At 37.3% G+C, this 19,971-nt stretch overlaps 1 protein-coding gene across 2 annotated transcripts in view; it reads right to left on the reverse strand.

The window, feature by feature from the left end:
- Window positions 1–4,418: 4,418 nt before the first annotated feature.
- The window catches only part of Cdca2 (cell division cycle associated 2), a 51,865-nt gene continuing 36,312 nt past the window's right edge, over window positions 4,419–19,971 (reverse strand). For both annotated transcript variants that reach the window (XM_048801563.1, XM_048801562.1), the window contains exons 14-15: window positions 11,131–11,302; window positions 4,419–8,892 (exon numbers count right to left, since the gene is read on the reverse strand). In XM_048801563.1, the coding sequence (XP_048657520.1) occupies window positions 7,574–8,892; window positions 11,131–11,302 (1,491 nt within the window). In that variant the 3' untranslated portion in view covers window positions 4,419–7,573. The remainder of the gene's footprint in view (window positions 8,893–11,130; window positions 11,303–19,971) is intronic.

The raw sequence follows: 19,971 nt of genomic DNA on the forward strand, positions 1-19,971 counted from the left end.
TCCCCCCCCCCCCCCCCAAGAAATTTCTAGTGCCCTGTCCCCCTCCTTTTAAAATCACATTTCTCTGGCCTCTTGACAGCCCAGGCACGGTGGGCTTCTACAATATGCATTCACCCACTCAGGGCAAATTGCAAAACCTAAACCTCCACTCCTTAAAATGCCACTTAGGCTATTCACAGGACTATGTTGGGCTTTAAGCGCCTGGGAAGTAGAAATCTTTGCATCTATAGGCAATGCTTCTGTCTGATATTATTCAGCAAAACATCTGTTGAAAGGATTTTATATTTCAAAGGCAAGACCTGAAAAGTGGGCTGAAATCTTTGCTACCCTGTGAGACTAGGATCGTCTGACTTACACATTTGCTGCCATTGTATCTTAAGACACAAACCAAGAGCCTGTTGGTCGCAGGTAATCACAAATTCAAAGTTATTATTGTGATATATTTTGTGAGGGTCAGAAAGCACAATGTACAAGATGGATTATCTTGATTGCACAGATTACTTTCTCCTCACAGATCCAAAGGGGGAATACTTAACAACTGAAGTGGGGAAGGCCGGGCTTGGTAAACAATGCTGGAGGCTGACTTACAAAGGGGCCATTGATGCTTCTTAGAGTGGGTTCTTTGGGGGGCAGAGAAGGCTGCTATCAAGGGGGTTTCAGGCATTCTTGCTGGCTCTGATATTCCTAAAATTCTCAGATTCTTAGTGGTCTCTAAATGTTTAAATACTTAAATTCAAGCATTTATCACTCTTTGGGGACTTCTGTAGAATTTATTTACATTTGGAGTTACTATTATCAGAGCTCATTTTAAAAATATTAGCAAAAAAAAAAAAGTAGTCTATTTAAAAGTATTACCACAAATGCAATTCCTTAAGACAAATCTCCAACATTTAAGAAAAAATGCCACCTGCAAGCTGTAAATATGTACATTAATTTTTCCCCATGGTATTTGCTTTGGCTGTGACCTACCCTAATATTCATTTGAACAAGGGCTAAAAATTGTCAAACTAAATTCTTGTTTGAGAGCTGAACTCTACTGCCAGTTTGAAACACACATCCAGGTTTAGGGAATATGTTTTGTTTGTCTTGGCTGTGACACAGGGCAGAGCAGTTTCCATCCCATTCGAATGCATTCAAGAGAGTTTGAAATATTGCACAATAAAAGTCATTCATTATATCTGTCTCCTTTCCCTTCCAAAAACAAAAATGGCTGCCCCGTTCCAAATCTACACAGGGGGCAGGAAGAAGGGAGGCAGAGGGTCACTGGAAATCACCCAAGACTAACACCAGGTTTTTCAGGTTTGAGTTAGGGAATATTTAAAAATCTTCATTCCCAATTTATACTCAAAACAAGAAAAGACAAAGATTGGTTGCCTTGGATTATTGCTGTTATGAACAATTAAAAAGGAGACACATTGTATTTGCTCAAATGTTTATAAAATCGTACATAAAATCTTACGCTTTACATTTAAGTCCCTGGCATCTAACCTACAAATGTAATTGAACCAAAATCTTCTTTTGCCCATTTTCTCTATAAACTTTTAAACTGCCTGACATTAATTTTATACTGAAAAAAATTATTCCACTGTTAGCAGCAGACATTTAGAAGAATCTATTTTTGCAAACACCTGATGCTATTTAGTGGTTATTTGATGTGAAACAAACAAAAAAATTGACATTTATTTCCTTGCTTGGCATCCAGGATAACAGAACACTTCTAGCTGTTTCGTTTTAAATGGCAAAAACATAAAGACCACTACCAAATCACTATATTTAAAATTACAAAACATTACTAAAGTAGAATGAATAAGTGGGTGAATAAGGCCATGAAAATAAAATTAGCTGTAGTAAATAGATCTAATAGTTACCTTTAACATTTCGGAGATTAAAAATTCACACACATACACAAGGATTTGGAACTCTTTAAAGTTTATATAATTTGAATTTTCTTCTAACCCCAAATGCCAATTGTTTGCATCCCTGCAGACCACTTGTAGCACAGCATGTAAACTTAAGCAATTTAGCCAATTTGTACACTTTGAATAAATGAGAAAAAAAATGCTAAGTTCACTTGAGTATGGAGAGAGGGACAGTTTTTATACTAAACCAAACTATAACAAAAACTTTAAAGTTAGCTCTCCCACCAATTGTCGGAAATTTTGTGGTAAAAGGCAAGCCTGCATTTTTCTTTAATGTGCCTGCTCACTTATTTTCCCCTTTTCATGTGTGATAGAATACTTAACAAATATAAAAGCAGTTCCAGAAAATACTTGAATCCCAACTTCATCCAAACCTCCAAAAATCTTTCCAATAAATCCTTCAGGTCATAATCAGGCTAAGTATGATCTTGGTTGAAGATGTGAAATAAAAACATGTATGCGGTGAATGGCAGTGATTAGTCAAATTCTCCTTTAGGGCCGTCTTGTTATTTGTAGTCTGTATCTCAGTTTCATAGACAACAGACAGCACTGAATGATGTACAAAAAATAAACACCAGAATATCAGACAGCTTGAAATTGTCAGGCCATGGTACTTTAACAATTGTAGGGCCAAATCAAGGCTATGCAGTGATTCTCAAATTTAAGACCAAACCCCCATTTTTTTTAATGTACAATTATTTGTTAAATGAATTTTAATCCCACCCCACACCCTCAATCTAGGATTTCAAACCCTGAGGCAAATCCTTCACAAATCCTGTCTACAGTCAGACTTGGTAGAACAGAGAGTTGAATAACCATGTGAGATTACTTTAAAATTTTGTTCCCTACAATCCGCTGTGTGCAGTCTAGTTTCAGATGTATGCTTCATCCAGATGTATTCACACTAAGAATACAAAGGAAGCAAAAATGATTTAAAAACTTGCATGAGATGAAGCCAACCTGTAACAACCAGGTCCAGGAGTGGTTAACAAAGGGACATCAGGAACACATGTGCCTTTTGGAGCTTCCACCGGTGGCTCTGAGACGCCTCGCCAGTGGACTTCTTTATAACCATGCCTCCCTGAAGAAAACTGAGCTTCAGAAGACAATGATCACATTTAGAAATGAATGTCTGGCATAGTTGTCAAATAAATGCCTGACAGAGGTATTAATAAATCTATAATCTGCTCACCTGGAATGACTTGGTGTAGGGAAATTTTCCATGTTAAGAAATAATTCACAAATGCAAAGTTCACTTGAGTATGGAGAGGAACAGTTTTTATACTAAACCAAACTATAACAAAAACTCAACTTATGAACACAAATGAACTAGTTCTATTAGATAATTTAATCTTTTGGAACTTATTTTAATTTCCCTTTATTTCTTCTATCCAAAGTTCAGTATCCAAAAAGAGAATTACTTCTGGACAATTGACCCTTACAGTGACTCTGGGTCACAATTTTAAATCGCGAACCATAGTAAATTAGTTTACAGAAGACTGGGATGAATGCACAGCCATGCCAGGGAAACTGGTCTGCTTACCTTATTACTGAGAACTTTTTATTACTAACCTGGCTTCTTGTCCCCTAAAGGTAGTACCTGCAGGTCTGGGTATAATTGAAGGTCCCAGAAAGAAATGGTTGAACTTTTGCCTCTACTGCCCCCAACAAAGAACTTTAAACATGGTCTAACACTCGTCAGACATATAGATCAGTGGAATAAAGACCAGAAACAGACCACACATATAAGGCCAAATGATTTCAACAAAAGTCCCAACATAATTCAATGAGGAATGGATAAGCTTTTCAACAAACGGCACTGGATGACTTCCACTAAAAACACACACACAAAACCCCACCCTTGCCTTACACAACATGCAAAGATTAACTCAAAGGAGACCTAAGACTGAAATGATAAATGAAACTATAAAATTTCTAAAAGAAAACAGAAAATCTTTGTACCTTCAAGTTAGGCAAAGATTTCTCAGGACACAAAAAGCAACCCTTAGGGGCTGGGGTTGTGGGCTCAGTGGTACAGAGCTCGCCTAGCAAGTATGAGGCTCCACATGAAAATAAATAAATAAAATTAAGGTACAGGGTCCATCTACAACTAAAAATATATATATTTTTAAAAAAGCAACCATTAAAATATAATGCACCAAAATAAAAAAATTTGGACCAAAAAAAAAAAAAAAAAAACCAACCCCAGTAAAGCCCTTGTATCCAAATACTTAGTAATCTTTCAACTCAATAATAAACAATAACACCAAGTAACATGGGCAAAAGGTTTGAACGGACAACATAGACGATAAGGATTGCAAACAAGCGTAGGAAAAGATGTTCATCATGATCAGTCACTGGAAAACAAACAGCTGGTGGTAGGAGTACAAAATGGGAAAGTACACCAATTCCTTAGAAAGGTAAACTACTTCAACCATCCAGTCCAAGAGCCCCGTCTCTTAAGTATTTATCTAAGATACAAAAAAAGAACCATACGTGAACATTTATAGCAGCTTTATTCATATTACCTAAAAAACACAATCCAAATTTCCAGAGTAGTGGTACATCAATAAACTGGAATACTACTCAGCAACAAACAGTTATCAACTACAGGCAGCATAAATGAATCTCAAAAAAGCAGACATGAAAAGTTATATACAGTATGATTCCACTTTTATGACATTCTGGAAAAGAGAAATATAACGACAGAAATCAGCAAAGAAGGACTGGGTTCGGACTCAGGTAGTGGAAATGTTCTATCACTGACTGCTGCAGTGGTCACAGGACTATAAATTTGACAAAATTCAAACTGCTCAAAAAGAGTAACTTTACTGTAACTTATTTTACCTCAGTAGGCTAGACTTTTAAAAAATAGCTCTTTCATTCTCCAGCATGAACCAGGCATGATCAATCACTGCCTCCTAATTCCAGTAGTTCTAAGCCTTCTTCTCAATTCTGGCACCCCAGTTGAAAGTGGGGCAGTGAGAGAAAACAGAGGGAGAGTGGCTGTAAGTGGCAGAAGAAAACGAGAGAAAGAAGGCAAGGATGCGAAAACGTAAGGGGCAGCTTGCCAGTTAAGATCCAGAAGAGAAGTCAATTAACCATTTTACTTTAATTTTGAGGAATTTCTTTTACATTTCCACAAGCCCCATGTGCCACATTTTCAGTGGCAAAAGCTGGAGACAGTTCCCATCCATTACTAAGGAGATGGCTACCTGAATTACAGATAGCAAAAATAAGCAATTCTATGCAAGGCTTAATTGAAAAGGTCTAGGACTGCTCACAGCAAGACTGAAGGACTCTCATGGTATTTTGTTGACCAACAAAAGTCGAGTTGCAGAATGGCACATCATGATCCTGGTTAGCAAACAACAAAATTGTACTCCCTGTGCATGGAAGAAAGTTCTGGAAGACCCCTGGCAGCTGTCAGTGTTTGCACACAGAGATCTTCAACAGGAAGGTGAAGCTACACTGACGTCTGTCAGGGTGGAGGGAAAGGAAGACAGTTGTCAATACTTCTACTTCAAAGCTTTGTACAGTTCTCTGCCTTGTTCAATAGACACCTATTATTTCTGCGATTAAAAAATAAGGGGAGGCACCGGCAACAGCAAATAGGAGTTGCCCGGGCTTGTAGGTTTCAGAAGGTAGGGGGGGACTTCAGATACCATGCTGCCATCTCCTGGAACACTTAAGAATCTGCAGGAACAGAGGCAGAGGAGCTAAAGGATCAAACATGCAGGGTGAGTTCCTGCAGCAAAAAAAAGGCAAGGCAAGGAAAAACATTTTGAAGTCAACTTTTTGATTTCACCACTAAAGAAAAGAAAAAAAAAAAAGAAGCCTTGATGAAATACAGAAATTAATTTTTTACAAATCTGATACAGAGACTTTAGGTAGATAAACTATTCATGAATATCAAAATATTTATCAATGAAACATTTTAAAACCAACAGAATTGTAAAAATGCGTCTATATTTTTAGCTGTAGGAGTTAGAAAGTGAGAACAAGTTTACTTTAGAAAAACCCAAGCCAAAATCACAGATCAAAATACTTTATCCAACCTCATTAGCACTTTTTGAGAATTTTTTTTTAAATGTGAATTTTTAAAAATTCAAATATGGTTGAGTCGGCATAATAAATTAGAACTAGTGGCAAGTAACAATCATTAGCTTTTCGCCTTCGTATTGAACAAGGGGAAATACAAAAGTTGTTTTTGAAACTCAAAGTCCTCTAATATTTAGGTGTCTGAAAGGTTTATTATTTTTTCATTTTTTTTTAATTACCAAAATCAAAAAGCTTCATATGAAGTTAATTAGTTTTTGTTGTTCTTTCTTTTTTGGTTGTTTTCAAGGGAACTGATTTGGTAATCACATCAAATCATAAATGGGAAAGGAAAAGGCCCATAAATAATTTACATGTAAAGATAAAAGAAATTTTTAAACAATCCACCCTTGAGCAGAAGAAATTGGGGATCACTTGAGTGTTAATGTAAAATACATTCGTCTTTAGCAGCAGGAGTTCCAGACCTGCCGGTGCCAAGGAGGTAACAAATAGTCTCCATCTACAAGGGGGAAATGGGCTGCTCAGCAGGAGCTTTCTTCCCTGTTGTGTTATTTATAGGGAGCCCTATTTGTTAACATGTTTCTGCTATTATGGCAAGGGAGAGCTTAATGATTTAAAGGATTTCAGAGACAATTGTTCAATGATACAATGATTTACGTGCATTCACAAATTCCAGATATATAGTAATTTAGATTTTCAAACTGCTGTCACCAAAACAGCCGGCAGGAAATATTATAAAAGGTACCTAAAGAAGCTGAGACAAGTGATAGTACCGGAAATTATGAACTGCTGGAAAATGCTGTGCCAATACAAACCAGTGACCTACCACCATGTATTATGTTAGTAAACTACTTTCCTAGTAAGTTTCTACCTTTCAAAATTTTTTTTTACCACAAATCATGAATTAAATGCCAAACTACCTGTGACTTATTCAAATCATTTGGGAATCCAGGCTTTAAAAGAGCAATCTTGTTTGAAGAAAAGAATGCTTTCATATTGATGTTATTTTTAAATTATATATTCATTTATAAAGATGGATTTATAAAATTCTGGCTATTGAAAATTTCTAAAAATTCACATTTAGAATTTGATTTTAACTTAACTATTAAAGTAAAAATTTCATTTGAAACAGATAAGGCAAGTCTTCAAAGCTTCTCTTAAATTGAACCCAAAGAGAAAACAAGCTTCATAATTTCCATTTTCCTAATTGTTAAAATATTTAAGCACTTTTTTGTCATATCATAAAACACTTATCACCCCACATTAAGCCTTCAAGCTTGTATTACTTCCATCTTCATAAAGTTCCACATTTCTATACATTTGTCTTTTGCAAAAAATAAACTGTGATATAAGGATCAACCCTAAAGGTTGCTTTTGACAACAGAGTCTACACCTTCAGTGGTAAGTAAGTACTCTCATAAAATAAAGATTCAGAGACATACTGTTGGGTCTAAAAACAATCCTTTTAGCAAAATACTAATAACAGCATTTACCATTTTGGGGGAGAACATACTTAACAGAATTTTTTTTTTTTTTTTTGAATGATGCAGAAATGCACTTATTTCTACTTAAAAGTCAGTTCAGATCAAGTGATTTTATTGATCTGAAACTTTTGAGGCACTGAAGCTGAACAAAGGATGGAACTGAAAGAGAAGATGCTCCTGAGCAGGGACAACTACCTCATCTACTGCAGATGCTGCTGGGGAAGGGCTGCATCCTATTTTACTTTGCCTGTCTCCACCCCTTGGGAGGTGGGCTAGGGGCTTCCTCCCCTCTTGGGAAAGGCTCTTCTCCTGCAGAGGTTGGGCTGAGTGACACTGTGCCTTGCTGGAGAGTGTGGGTGCACAGAAGCTCCTCCTCCTCCTCCTCTGCTCAGGTAGGCGCGAACACTCAGCAGCCAGATTCTGGCTGCTCTCTTCACCTGAGGCAGCGACCACCACACGGGGGTTTTGTCTGGAAGACAGAGCTTCTTTTATGGGGGACATATTTCCCAGGCTTCTGCAGTCAAAAGTACTTATTGTTCTCCTCCTTGATTTTTGGGAAGTGGGAGGACATGGAGGTGATACCCACATAAGCCCTTCACTTTCCGAATTTTTTTGGAACCTTGAGCTTCGTCGCACTTTGGTTTTACCATTTTCTCTCTGAAAGATTTGTTCTAAACTAATTTCTAAAGAGCTTCCCACACTGTAGGAAGGTTCGTGATTCCCGTTTTGTTCCAAATGTAGATTCTGACCATCAGAATAACACATTGAGCGTCTTCTATGTTTCTTTTCTCTGCAACTCATAATGCTATTTTCTGGGGATTTTCTTCCCACATTATCACTGTTGCACTTAGCTTCTTTTATATTTCCAATTAGAACATCTTCTAAACAATTAAATTCTTTGTGTGACTCACACATGAAAGGGCTGCCCTGCAGTTTCCCCTCGGCAGCAACTACTAAGTCTTCTTGTTTCTCATACCTAATATCTTCTGAAATTTTCAAGGTTTGACAGAGCTTTTCTGCATTCTGACCAGCAGCAGCAGATTCCTGGCACTGAAGGATAAAATCAGGTTTCGGGTGATCTGACACAATGTGTTCTCCCATCACAGAAGCACAAGAAGCTTGACTGTCCTCGGTCTCAGTCTTAGTCTCAGTTTTTGATTCATTTTCACTTTCCAACGTATTTTCTGCTTTTGGAATGTTCCCGTTGTCTTTGGTGTCCATGGTATTTGTATTGGGGTCTTCCTCAGAAGTAACACTGCCAGGCAACGTGGAGGTTTTTATGTAAGAGCGGCAGAGTCCATACACATCAGATTCACCAAGGCCTTGCTGCACGTGCAGATCTTTGGGGTTCTGAGGCCAAAGAATGTTTTTTTTAACTCGAATTTTAGGAGGTGTCTCTTCTTCCAGTTTACCATTTGAGTTACAACCATCTAGGGGCACATAAATATGTTTAAATCTAATTAAAAAGTAACAGTGGAAACTCAAGTTTATTAAACAGGTGCTTTATTGAATGACTGTGTCCTATTAACATGACGTTTAAGTTTTCAAAAATTATAAAACCTACAAATGCTACACTACACTTGTCCCCATTTGTCATTCTCCTCCTCCTTTCTTAGCTGTTCCCCAGTCCTCAGGTTAAGAAAACAGCTATTCAACGCATGAATTAACAAAGCACACAACCTCTGACTATGAAAATGAGTGGTACCTTAAATTGCTTCCTCTATTCTAACACACTTCCCACACTACAAGGTCCATTAGCATGAGGCTACCATATTTCCCATCTCCCTGAAAATAAATTACTAAAAATGGGCAACATTACGCTTCTAAAACTTATTCTATCTACGTCCCTGTATTTCATGATGCTAGGGACAAATTTACAATGAAAGAGATGAATTTGGAAAAATCTTGGGGATTTGAGGACTCAGTAACTAAAAGGGCACATAGCTCTCATATTCTCTGATAAAAAATTATACAAAGTGCCCTGTACTTTCAGAACCATGTTTGCTTTACATCTACCCTTTATTCCTCAACCTTTGACTCAACTGCATCCTCCACCAACGTGTGCTGCACGCAGCCTTTCACGAGTTTCAGACACTTTACAGGTAAAAAATGTCATCATCAAGTATGAGGTACGTAACTTATCCTAATGAACTCAGGCTAAGCTCTGTTCTAAATCTCAGTACTATTTATACTGTAATCTCAGAAAACAGTGTTTTCAATTGGCTAGTCAAATGAGTATAAAAAATTTTAAACAAAATAAAAATTGAAGATATATAAATCTAAAAAACAATGTTTCAATCTGAAAATATATCCATGACTAGGGTATTTAAAATCCTGTCATGTAAAGTTAAGAGATTCACATAGGTCAAGGTCCACTCAATGCCAATCAGTGAATATGTCACTTGGGCTTTTACAGCTTTAAAATAATCGGTATTTTTGTATTTTTCATAAAATTCAGCATACTAGAAAAGAAGGTAGGAGACAGGGAGGAAGGAAAAGAGGTGGAGGGAACGTGAAAGACAGATGGAAAGGATAGAGAGGAAGGAAAGAAAGAAGAAAGAAAAGAAGGGAGGGAGGGAGGGAGGAAGTTGTCTTGAATGCTTGAAGTTGTCTTGAACTTTGAGTGGGTAACACTATTGGTTAAAAAACGCTTCAAGTATTCAAAGAATTTTCCTCAAAATGCAGACAGCATGATGATTTCTTAGAACATAAGTAGCATTAGGCCACATTAAGAAAGAGATGGGTGACAGACCTCCTGTAACAAGGTGTCCCACATGAAAAGGCAGGGAGAGGCACAAGTGACAGGTTGGTCGTTCATTTAAATTCTTGCTCTATCCTCAGGCTGAGAAGCATGTAGAAACTAAGAGTCCACATGCTTGCTTCATTCTCAAATCCTAGGAATTGTAAATCCTCTACAGCATACCGCAAATAGGAGGCAGGCTGTAAACAGGATGATTGGCAAAGGCAGCTATTTTAAAAATGATTCCATTAAACAAACAAACAAAAAAAACACACATCAAATGGACACACGTCATCTTCAGCATGATTTAGCCAGGATTTAAAACTTAAACATTAAAAATCAGATGTAATGTCTACCCATTTTTTAATTTAACTAGGATATTAATTGATTTGATCTTCACTTATAAACAAAAACCTTCAAGGGGCTCAAGCTCTGTTTATAAAAAATATTTCTAGAAGATGCTTAATAGCACCAATTCTAATGAAACTTCATGAGGCAAGATTTTTTTTGTTTTGTTTTGTTTTTGTTTTTGATTTTTTTAAGTTTTTGCTTCAACTCATGTATCTTTTACTGAGCCATGAGCTTAAGGGATGGACTGCACAACCAATAGAATTTATTTTAACAAAATGCATTAATAAGCAAAATGATGAAAAAATAGAAATTATTTCCCCTGAAATTATATGCAAGTCTGGCTGGAATTTACAGATAGGACACAGAGCTCCCATCAGATTCGGACACTAGCCCAAGCCATCTCAAAAAGTTATAAACTACAGCTTCCTTTTCTTAAAATTCTCACTGTAATGGGGAAACAATGCTACTTTTATTTACGCACTGTTTATTGAATGGGAAATAGGGAAGAAAGGATGAAATAGAACAAAGAGGGTAAAGAGATGACATATACAGAACTAAGAGGATAAAGCAGGGATACCTGAACACATCCTCCGGACGCCTGGAACCAAAGGTGTCATCTCGCAGACCTCAGGCAGCTCAGGAATAGGACTTAGGAGGGGCTTTTTGGAAGCCATTTCTCTTTCCCCATATAAAGACTTCTGAACTCTTTTCATCCACTTCCCTTTTTTCTCTGTGCAACTTTGTGAAACCTAAGAAGATATGTTAAAAATACTATGAGAAAGATGTAGCACAATGCACAATTTTGATCTTCTAACTTCTAAAACATCTCTAATTATCATTCACAGATTTCTGCCCCCCTCCCCCCAGTGCTGGGATTGAATTCAAAGCCTCATTCATGCTAAGAAAGTGCTCTACCACTGAACTATACACCCACAGCCCTACAGTGATTCCCCCTGACCCAAGAAAACAGGTTTTATTTAAACAAGGGTTTAAATACATTTCATAACATTAAAACTGGAAGGGAAAATGAAAATCAAAAAGCAGTGTATCACTTCATGTGGCACTAAGCAGCCATTGCTAATAGGCTGCAAGCTCCAAGGCCAACTAGGTATTTGACCCCTTTTCAAAAGTTTAACTGCTCTTAGGCTGGCCTCACATTCCATTGTTTTGGACATCCCTTAGTTAGAATATGTCTGGTTAGAAAGATCTTGGCGGCAACCCTGATGGATGTCTTATTACCTCACTGGAGGGAAGGTGGCCTCAAGTTCTGCCCACTTGGGCAGGTTTGGGACACCAGCACCTCTTTCTATTAACAAAGGCTCCCTCTAGTGGCAAAGAGATGTTGCTGCGTACCCCATCCCCTTCTGATTCACCGGGGTTGTTAAGGTCATGATACTCTTAGAGTATCTACTAAGGGAGAGCAGAGGAAATTCTGGCCAGACATAGCCATACATGATCCTGGGGCTCTGGGCTTTGCTGAACGATCACATTGTTTTGTTTCAGGCTGGACACTACCAGGTGCCTACTGCTTGACTGATATAAATGAGGGACTTCAAGACTAGATAGTATGGCTCTTTTCAGTTTATTGCATGAAGAAGTTACACTAGTTCAAGTTAAAAGTAGCCCCCAAATGGTTACATTATACAAGNACAGCATATATGATTTAGGTGACATTAATAGTATGAACAAGTGGATGAAGACTCAAGAGTACTGAAATGGCATGGAACTGTGTGTTCCTTGAGACATCTCGTAAAAATAATAAAACACAACATTCCATGGAAAAATAATTTTAGAACTCTACAAGAATGTTACTCTGGTTGATATATTGTACACACTTAATATAAAACTGAGTTCTCAATATAAATAATCTTTATACACATATGGAAAATGCTGAGTTCCATATTTTATCAATACATATATTTTGCATGAAATAACTGTTGACATTCCATTGAACTGGGGAAATGCTGCCTTAGTAATGGGTGTGGAAGCCATGAGAAAAGAAATATCTCAAGGTGAGACTCACTGAGGAGCAGCTACAAGAGACAATTGGCCTCTGGTGTGAGATAGATTGGGTTCAAATTCTGATTCTGCCACTTAACTGTTTTATGATCTTCGGCAAGAAAACTCAACTCTGCACCTGCTCCTCCTCCTGTGCAGAATGGGAATCACATCAGCACACACCATACTAAGTTGTAGCAAGTGTTACATGAGTCTGCAGCTGAAATGGTTAACATGGGGCTTGGCCTGTACAAAGGGTTATGTTAGCTATTCTTCTTCTTCCAATTCCTTCCCGTTACTTTGAAAACTGATATGGGGAAAAATACTTTAAAACACATTTTGACTGCCAGGTGTGGTGGTGCATGACTGCAACCTCAGCGGCTCAGGATGCTGAGGCAGGAGGACCACAAGTTCAAAGCCAGCCTCAGTAATTAGTGAGATTCTGAACAACTTAGTGAGACCCTGTTTCAACATAAAAAAATAAAAAAGGGCTAGGGATGTGGCTCAGTGGTTGAGCCCCCCTGGGTTCAATCCCCAGTACCAAAAAAACATTTTTTATTGACAAATTATACATATTTATGGTGTACATAGTATACATGTGGAATGGCTAAATCAAACTAATCATCTTATCCACTACCTCACATACTTTTTAGTATCAAAGTATGCTATGTTTTATAGGGGGGCATTGGCCCTACATGGTAGGTTAATACACTATGGTCAATGTCACCAGGTTATAAACTCCAGAAGAGTTTCTCATTTATAGTAAGAAAAAAGAATCCAGTCTGGAGATGTGGCTCAGTGATCGAGAATTTGCCTAGTATGTGCAACGACCTAGGTATAATTGCCAGCACTGCAGAAGGAAAAAAAATAACCTAGCATAATTTTGGGAATCTTTTTTTATGTTAGATTGGTCAAACGCTACAACAGTGTCTTGCATGTAGTAGGTACTCAAACACAAATGAATCAATGAAATATCATAGAAAAACGAAGTACCCTCAAGCTTACCAATTTGCTAAATGTGACTGAAAGACTAAATTTGTTTATATGGTCATGAACTAATAATAATAGTACACACACCACCAAAAAATAATAACCAAAGCATCTCAAGTCTGTCCTGAAAATACATCCAGCAATGCTGATCTTACCAATGAAAAGACTTCATCAGCGAAGGCTAGAAATTGATCAAAATTTCAATTTACCCTGCTTTACTCATAATGTAATCAATGAAAGAAGCCACATCAGAATGGAATTCTTAGGAAGCCACATGATCCAGAAACAGGTTGGTTACTGGGGGCAGACAAAAGATAACTGGAGGTATTGCCCCCAAAGCAGTCCAATTTTCCCCAAAATCAGATTCTTCTCATATAGTGAAGGAGGTCATGAAACAGAAGTATTTTATTGCTTTATTTGCATAATTAAGACAAAATAATTTTCAGAGACTAGTTTTTTAAAAATTATTTTAAAATAGCTAGGCATGGCTGTAGTCCTAGTACTTGGGATGTTGAGACAGGTGGGTTACTTGAGCCCTGGAGATGGAGGCCAGCATGGGTAACACAGAAAGATACCATCTTAAAAAAAATAAATAAAATAAAAATATTTCAGGTACACAGTAACCAATCAAATTGTATAGGCAAGCTTGGAATGATGAAACACACAATTCTCTATCCATGGTGTTCACTATTCCTGGTTCTAGTTTTAGTTCTTGTGGCCAGCCCCCTCTCAACAAATTAGGACCTCATATTGCTGTATTTATCCCTTTTTTAATACAAAATCTCAAACACCCAAATGTAAAGAAATAGTATACTGAAACCTACATACTTAACTAATTTCAACAATTACTAATACAGAAATCATGGTTTATTTATAATCCCCTGCATCCAGAGTATTTAAAAGCAAATCATTTCATCTGAAAATCTTGCAATCTAAGAGATAAAAATTTTCTTTAAAAATCAGTAAGAAATACAAATCAGTGATAAAAAGGAACTACCAATACATATAACCTAGACAAATTTCCAAGAACATGCTGAATGAAAAATGCTAATCCCAAAGTTATAGGACATGAGACCACTTATACAATAATCCCAAAATGACAAAATTATAGAAATGAAGACAAGATTGATGGACGGTGAAGTTGGAGCAGAGTTATTGGGGAGGGGAGTGGATACAAAAAAGGCAACAGGCACATCTTTGCAGCAGTAGAAATGCTCTGTATCTTGACATGTTAATGTCCTGGTTGTGATATTTTACTATGGTTTTGTAGGATGTCACCGTTATGAAGAACTGGGTAAAGGGTCCTTGGGACCTCTGCCTTTTTCTAAAATGATATCAAAATTTAAAAAATTAATTATAACACAAAAACCATAGGGACAGCAATTTTCCCTAACATCGCCTCAGAATTCAAAATTCCAACTGTCCCACAAATGCCTTCTTACAATTATTTAACTTAGGATCCCAGTGAAGTCTCCACACATTTCTATTTAGTTGATATACCTATTCAAGTCTCTCTCACTTTGATACCTTCTTTTTCTCCTTGCTATTTATTTGGTGAGTAAACTGAGGAAACAGTCCTATAGAATCAGCTATGCTGTGGATTTGCTTAACTGCAATCAGTGTACCTTTTTGCTCCTCTATCCCCTGTATATACTATAAACTGGGAATTAGATCTAGATGCTTGATTAGGTTCTGTTTGACAAATCAAAATATAAGTTATATAACTGACAAAAATTACATGGATTAGGTATACAATGTGATGTTTCGATTTATGCATACATTTTACAAAGATCAGATTAAGCTACTAACATATTGATCATCGCATGTGTGTTTGTGTTGATAACATCTAGGTTGTAATCTTAGCAATTTTCAAGGAAACACTATTTACTGTAGTCACTATGTTGTCCAATCCTCCTCAGCCCACCAGTCCCTTGGCAGCTACCATTCTACTGTTTATATAAGTCTGACTTTTTTAGATTCCAAGATGCAAGTGAGATAATGCAGTTGCTTTTTGTGTCGGGCTGCTTTCACTTAGCATAATGTCCTCCAGGTTCATCTATGATGCTATAAATGACCGGATTTCACTTTTATGACTGAATAGTGTTCCACTGTGTATGGTTACCACATTTTCTTCATCCATTGACCTTTCTATGGACATTTAGTCCCACAGCTTGGCCATCGTACAAAACATTTCAGTGAACATAGAAGTACACATCTCTCTTGACATACTGATTTAATTTCCTTTGGATACATCCCTGAAGTTGGGACTGCTGGATCATATGGTAGTTCCTTTTTTAATTTATTTTTTGGAGACCTCCAGTTCATGTAATGGTTGTGCTAATTTAGATTCTCATTAGCAGTGCACATGGGTTCCACTTTCTCCACATTCTTACCAGCACTTGTTACCTTTTTTATAGTAACCATTTCCAGTAGGTATGAGGTGATATCTCATTTTGGTTTTGATTTCCATCTGCTTGACCACTGGTGATGCTGAACATTTTTTCATCTATCTGCTGACTACTTTTAATTTTTTGAGGAATGTCCATTCAGGTCTTTAATCTGTTGTTTAACTGGCATGTTTTCTCACTATTGAGCTGTTTTTAATCATAGGTTACCCTCTGTACTTTGTTGAATGTTTCCTTTGCTGACTGAATCTTTTATCTAATGATTTCAGAAGTTGGAATAAACATTCCTTAGCTGAAAGTTCTCTATAAAGAACTTTCCCCTCATCAACTATTCACCTGAAATAGAACCCAAGCTTTATTTTCATTTTCAAATAAAAAGTGAGCTGATATTCTAGTAAGCTTCCAAGGTGGCCAATAATCCTTTAAAATATTATTATGAACTTATGTTATTTTGTCATGTTTGTATTTCAATAAGTTGTAATCATTGTTTCTGACAGTCTTATATCTGATCACTGGAAGCAACTCCACAATGTTTTTATGTCCTTTAACAAGACCTCAAGCTTTTTGGCATCCTTCTTTCCACTCTGGTACACACCAGGCTCACCTTCTTCACTTGCTGTTATAAATCTGAAAGCAGTTCTTTCATCTCTGGACCCTAGTATCTTTTAACTAGTACTTAGGAAAGACAATACAGAGACCAGGAACGCTCATTCATTCCAAGTCTTGCCAGTGGACAAAGCTCGGAAAATCTTTTAAATGGAAAAATAAAATGAATTCATTATGGTATTTCCAATTCAAACTAAGTCTAACATTTAGTTTGAATTTTAACTTTTGTCTCACAGTGAAGTCTAAAGTGCTAGGTCAAAAGGCAAATAAAAATTAAATTTGGGCAGAGGCTGCCAAATTCCCCCCGCTGTAGAGGTTTGTGTTACTAGAAATGTCTGAGTGTGCCTGTTTGACCCATAGCCTCAATAGCAGAGTATGTGGTTAATGTATACATTTTTCAAATCTAAAAAGTGAGAAATAGAAACTTAAATGCATGTTAGAGTAGAAGTTCTGTTGTGAGCAAATCTGAATACTTTGCATGTTTAAGGCTCATTATCATTCAATTTTGTAATTTGTTTTGGTATCCAAGATTTTTCTGTAAAAGTCATTCACTGTCTCAACAACTCAGAAGCTCTTTAAATATTAGTGATATTAACCCTTTCTTTTTAGATGATGAGCAAGAAACCATCTCAAAAAAAAAAAAGAAATAAAAATATTTCAGGTACACAGTAACCAATCAAAATTGTATAGGCAACCTTAGAATGATGAAGCACACAATTCTCTACCCATGGTGTCCACTATTCACTGGTTCTAGTTTTAGTTCTTGTGGTCAGTCCCCTCTGGGGCTGTCTATGTTTGATATGAGTTGCAAATACTTTTTTCAAGTTTGTCCTTCAACTTTTCTTGCAAAGGTTTCATCCCCCCGTGCAGGTTCCATGTTATTTGGTTCAAAAAAAGTCCCATTTACCAATCTTTGCTCTCAAAACTTCCGATATCTGAGTTATATTTTGGAAGCCTTTCCATTTCTAGGTTGTAAAGGAATTCACTCTTTAGGATTCTAAGGCTACTTCTAATTTAATAATTTTAGTTATCTGTTGATTTCCTGTATTGAAAAATGATGATTTTTTTTCCTGTTAGTTTTGGTTCTATTGGTTAAATTTGAACTTCTTTCTTGCACTAATTTTAACACGTTATCCTGAATCCTGAATTTATAAGATGACAATTCTAACACCCACAGTGCTTACTATGGTCTCACATTTTGGCACATGCTTTATTAACACTGAAAACGAGCTTCAAAAAATGTGCCATTGCCACCACTGCTTTACAAACCAGAGACAAGAATCTTGCCTCCCATTCCACTGGTGGGAGTGGTGAAGCCAGGCTTCAGAATCAGGGTTCCAGCTGCACAGCCTGCACCCTCACCCACTAGACTGTCAGAGCTAAAACCTCTACCTTCTACCTTCCCCCTCATCATAATCTCATGAACATTCATACTGTACTGTACAACAATCAAACTGTTCAAGCTTCATCCTTAGTAGAAAGGAATCTATACTGCTATAGACTGTAAGCATTTGCCACTCTTCTACCTGTGTTCCTTTCTTTTCCTATGGACTCCTTGTGAGAGAGTTCCTAGCACTTTACAACTTATCTTTCCTTGTACTCCATTATTGCTTGAAATCTAACTCAAGTATGCTTCACATCTGCTCCAAAATTTGTCAGATTTTTATTTAAAATGGCATATAACTATCATTTCTTATTTGGGCAACACTCCTTCCACTTCTCAACCACAGGTTTTCTTTTTCTATTCAGGGATCTTCTCCTGGAATAACTCTTTACTCCTGTTCACATTTGGTCTGGCTGCTCTTCTGGACTGGCTGACCAGTCAGTGATTTCCTTTGAGCTGCTCTTCTGTATTGCTACAGCCACTGTGTCCTGATTTCTTAAGCTAGCTCCTCAATTTGCCAGAATATCACCTCCAGTAACACCCAAAAGGAGGAGAATAATTTTCAGAGTCCTTGAATGTCTCAATGTCTTGATTTTTCCATCACACTTCACTGAAAGTTTGCCTGGCAATAGGACACAGAGCTGAAATGAAGTTTCCACTAAGCTTTAGATGTCCTGCTGCACGCCCTTTCAGCATTCTGGCTTCTACTAAACTTGATGCCATTCAAATTCTCTTTCTTTGTAGGAAAACTTCACTTTTCTCATTATTCTTTATCATTTAGTTTCACAGTGACATGTTGAAATCCTGGCCTTTTTGTTTAATTATGTCAGGCATTCAGCAAACTCTTTTAGTGTGAAAACTCCTTTTTCCAGTTCTGTTAGATCTTTTATTTTGGCTGATTTCTTCCTCTCTATTTCTCCCTTCTCTTTCTGAGACCTTTTAAAGTCTCCAAGACTGGTCTTCCTTATTTCTTATGATCAGTCTAGTCTGTCTTTTGCTCTACCTTCTAGGAGATTTAACATTTTTTCTTTAGTCTGCCTACTAAATTTTATATATGAATCATTCAATTCTCTTTCTTTTTTATTCAATTATAAGGCAAACAGAATTAACACATCATTAAGTAACTTCAAACTGACTTTTGAAATGAAGAGTGATCAATTTAACAGGCATAGGTATAAGAATTCCTGACAGCCTGTCAACCCACATTGCTGCACGTCTAGATGGCCAGGCCTCATCAGTACCAGAGTCATTCTCCCTGTTGTTTTTCTAGAATTACTCTTTAAAGGAAAAACCATGATGGGGTTTAGCTGAAACACAAGCCTCCGGTCATGTTGGTGAGAGACAACACCACAAACACATCTTAGAAGATGCCACTGTGCAGGTCTAGTCTCAGGATCACAATGGCAGAGGTTACGAAAAGCCTTATCTTTCTTTTCAAACCTCCCAAAGATTACCTGATACCCTGCTATATTCCTTTTGATATGGTCTTTTTAGCCAGATATTTTCTTCTTTAATTTCTAGGTTGCTATTCTTACATCAGCAATATGATGACCCTAACAGTACCCAAATATCACCCAAATGGAGTTCAAATGTGAACACATGACTATTCAGAATTAGAAAGTTCAGACAGTAGGAAAAGTCACCCTAAAGTACTATCTGATACAGCTCGGGTCTCATGTCTGCAAACAGGAGCCTAAAAGGAGAAATGTACATATACCACTGAACTCGAGGACACCATGTGGGGCTACTGGACCGTTTAAATCTCTGGGTTTCTCCTGCTTCCTGGACAGCTGCTCACATAGCCTAGGGGCATCTGGACTGGTAACATTTGCTGAACACTGGGGAACCCAGCCCCAACTTTTCTATGAAAAGCTGCCATCTTGAATTCGCCATGATGGTCTCTAGATCAATTGCTGAGAATGGGCTTGTACTTTGTCAGTAGCTTGTCCTGCTGTGAACCAGTCAGATACAGCAGTGGAGCTCTGTGCAATTAGAAGGCTCTGCCACTGCTGATGGCACGGCACTTTCTGTTGAC

This window comes from Marmota marmota, unplaced genomic scaffold (genome assembly GCF_001458135.2).
Source record: "Marmota marmota marmota unplaced genomic scaffold, marMar, whole genome shotgun sequence".
Taxonomy (NCBI): Eukaryota; Metazoa; Chordata; class Mammalia; order Rodentia; family Sciuridae; genus Marmota; species Marmota marmota.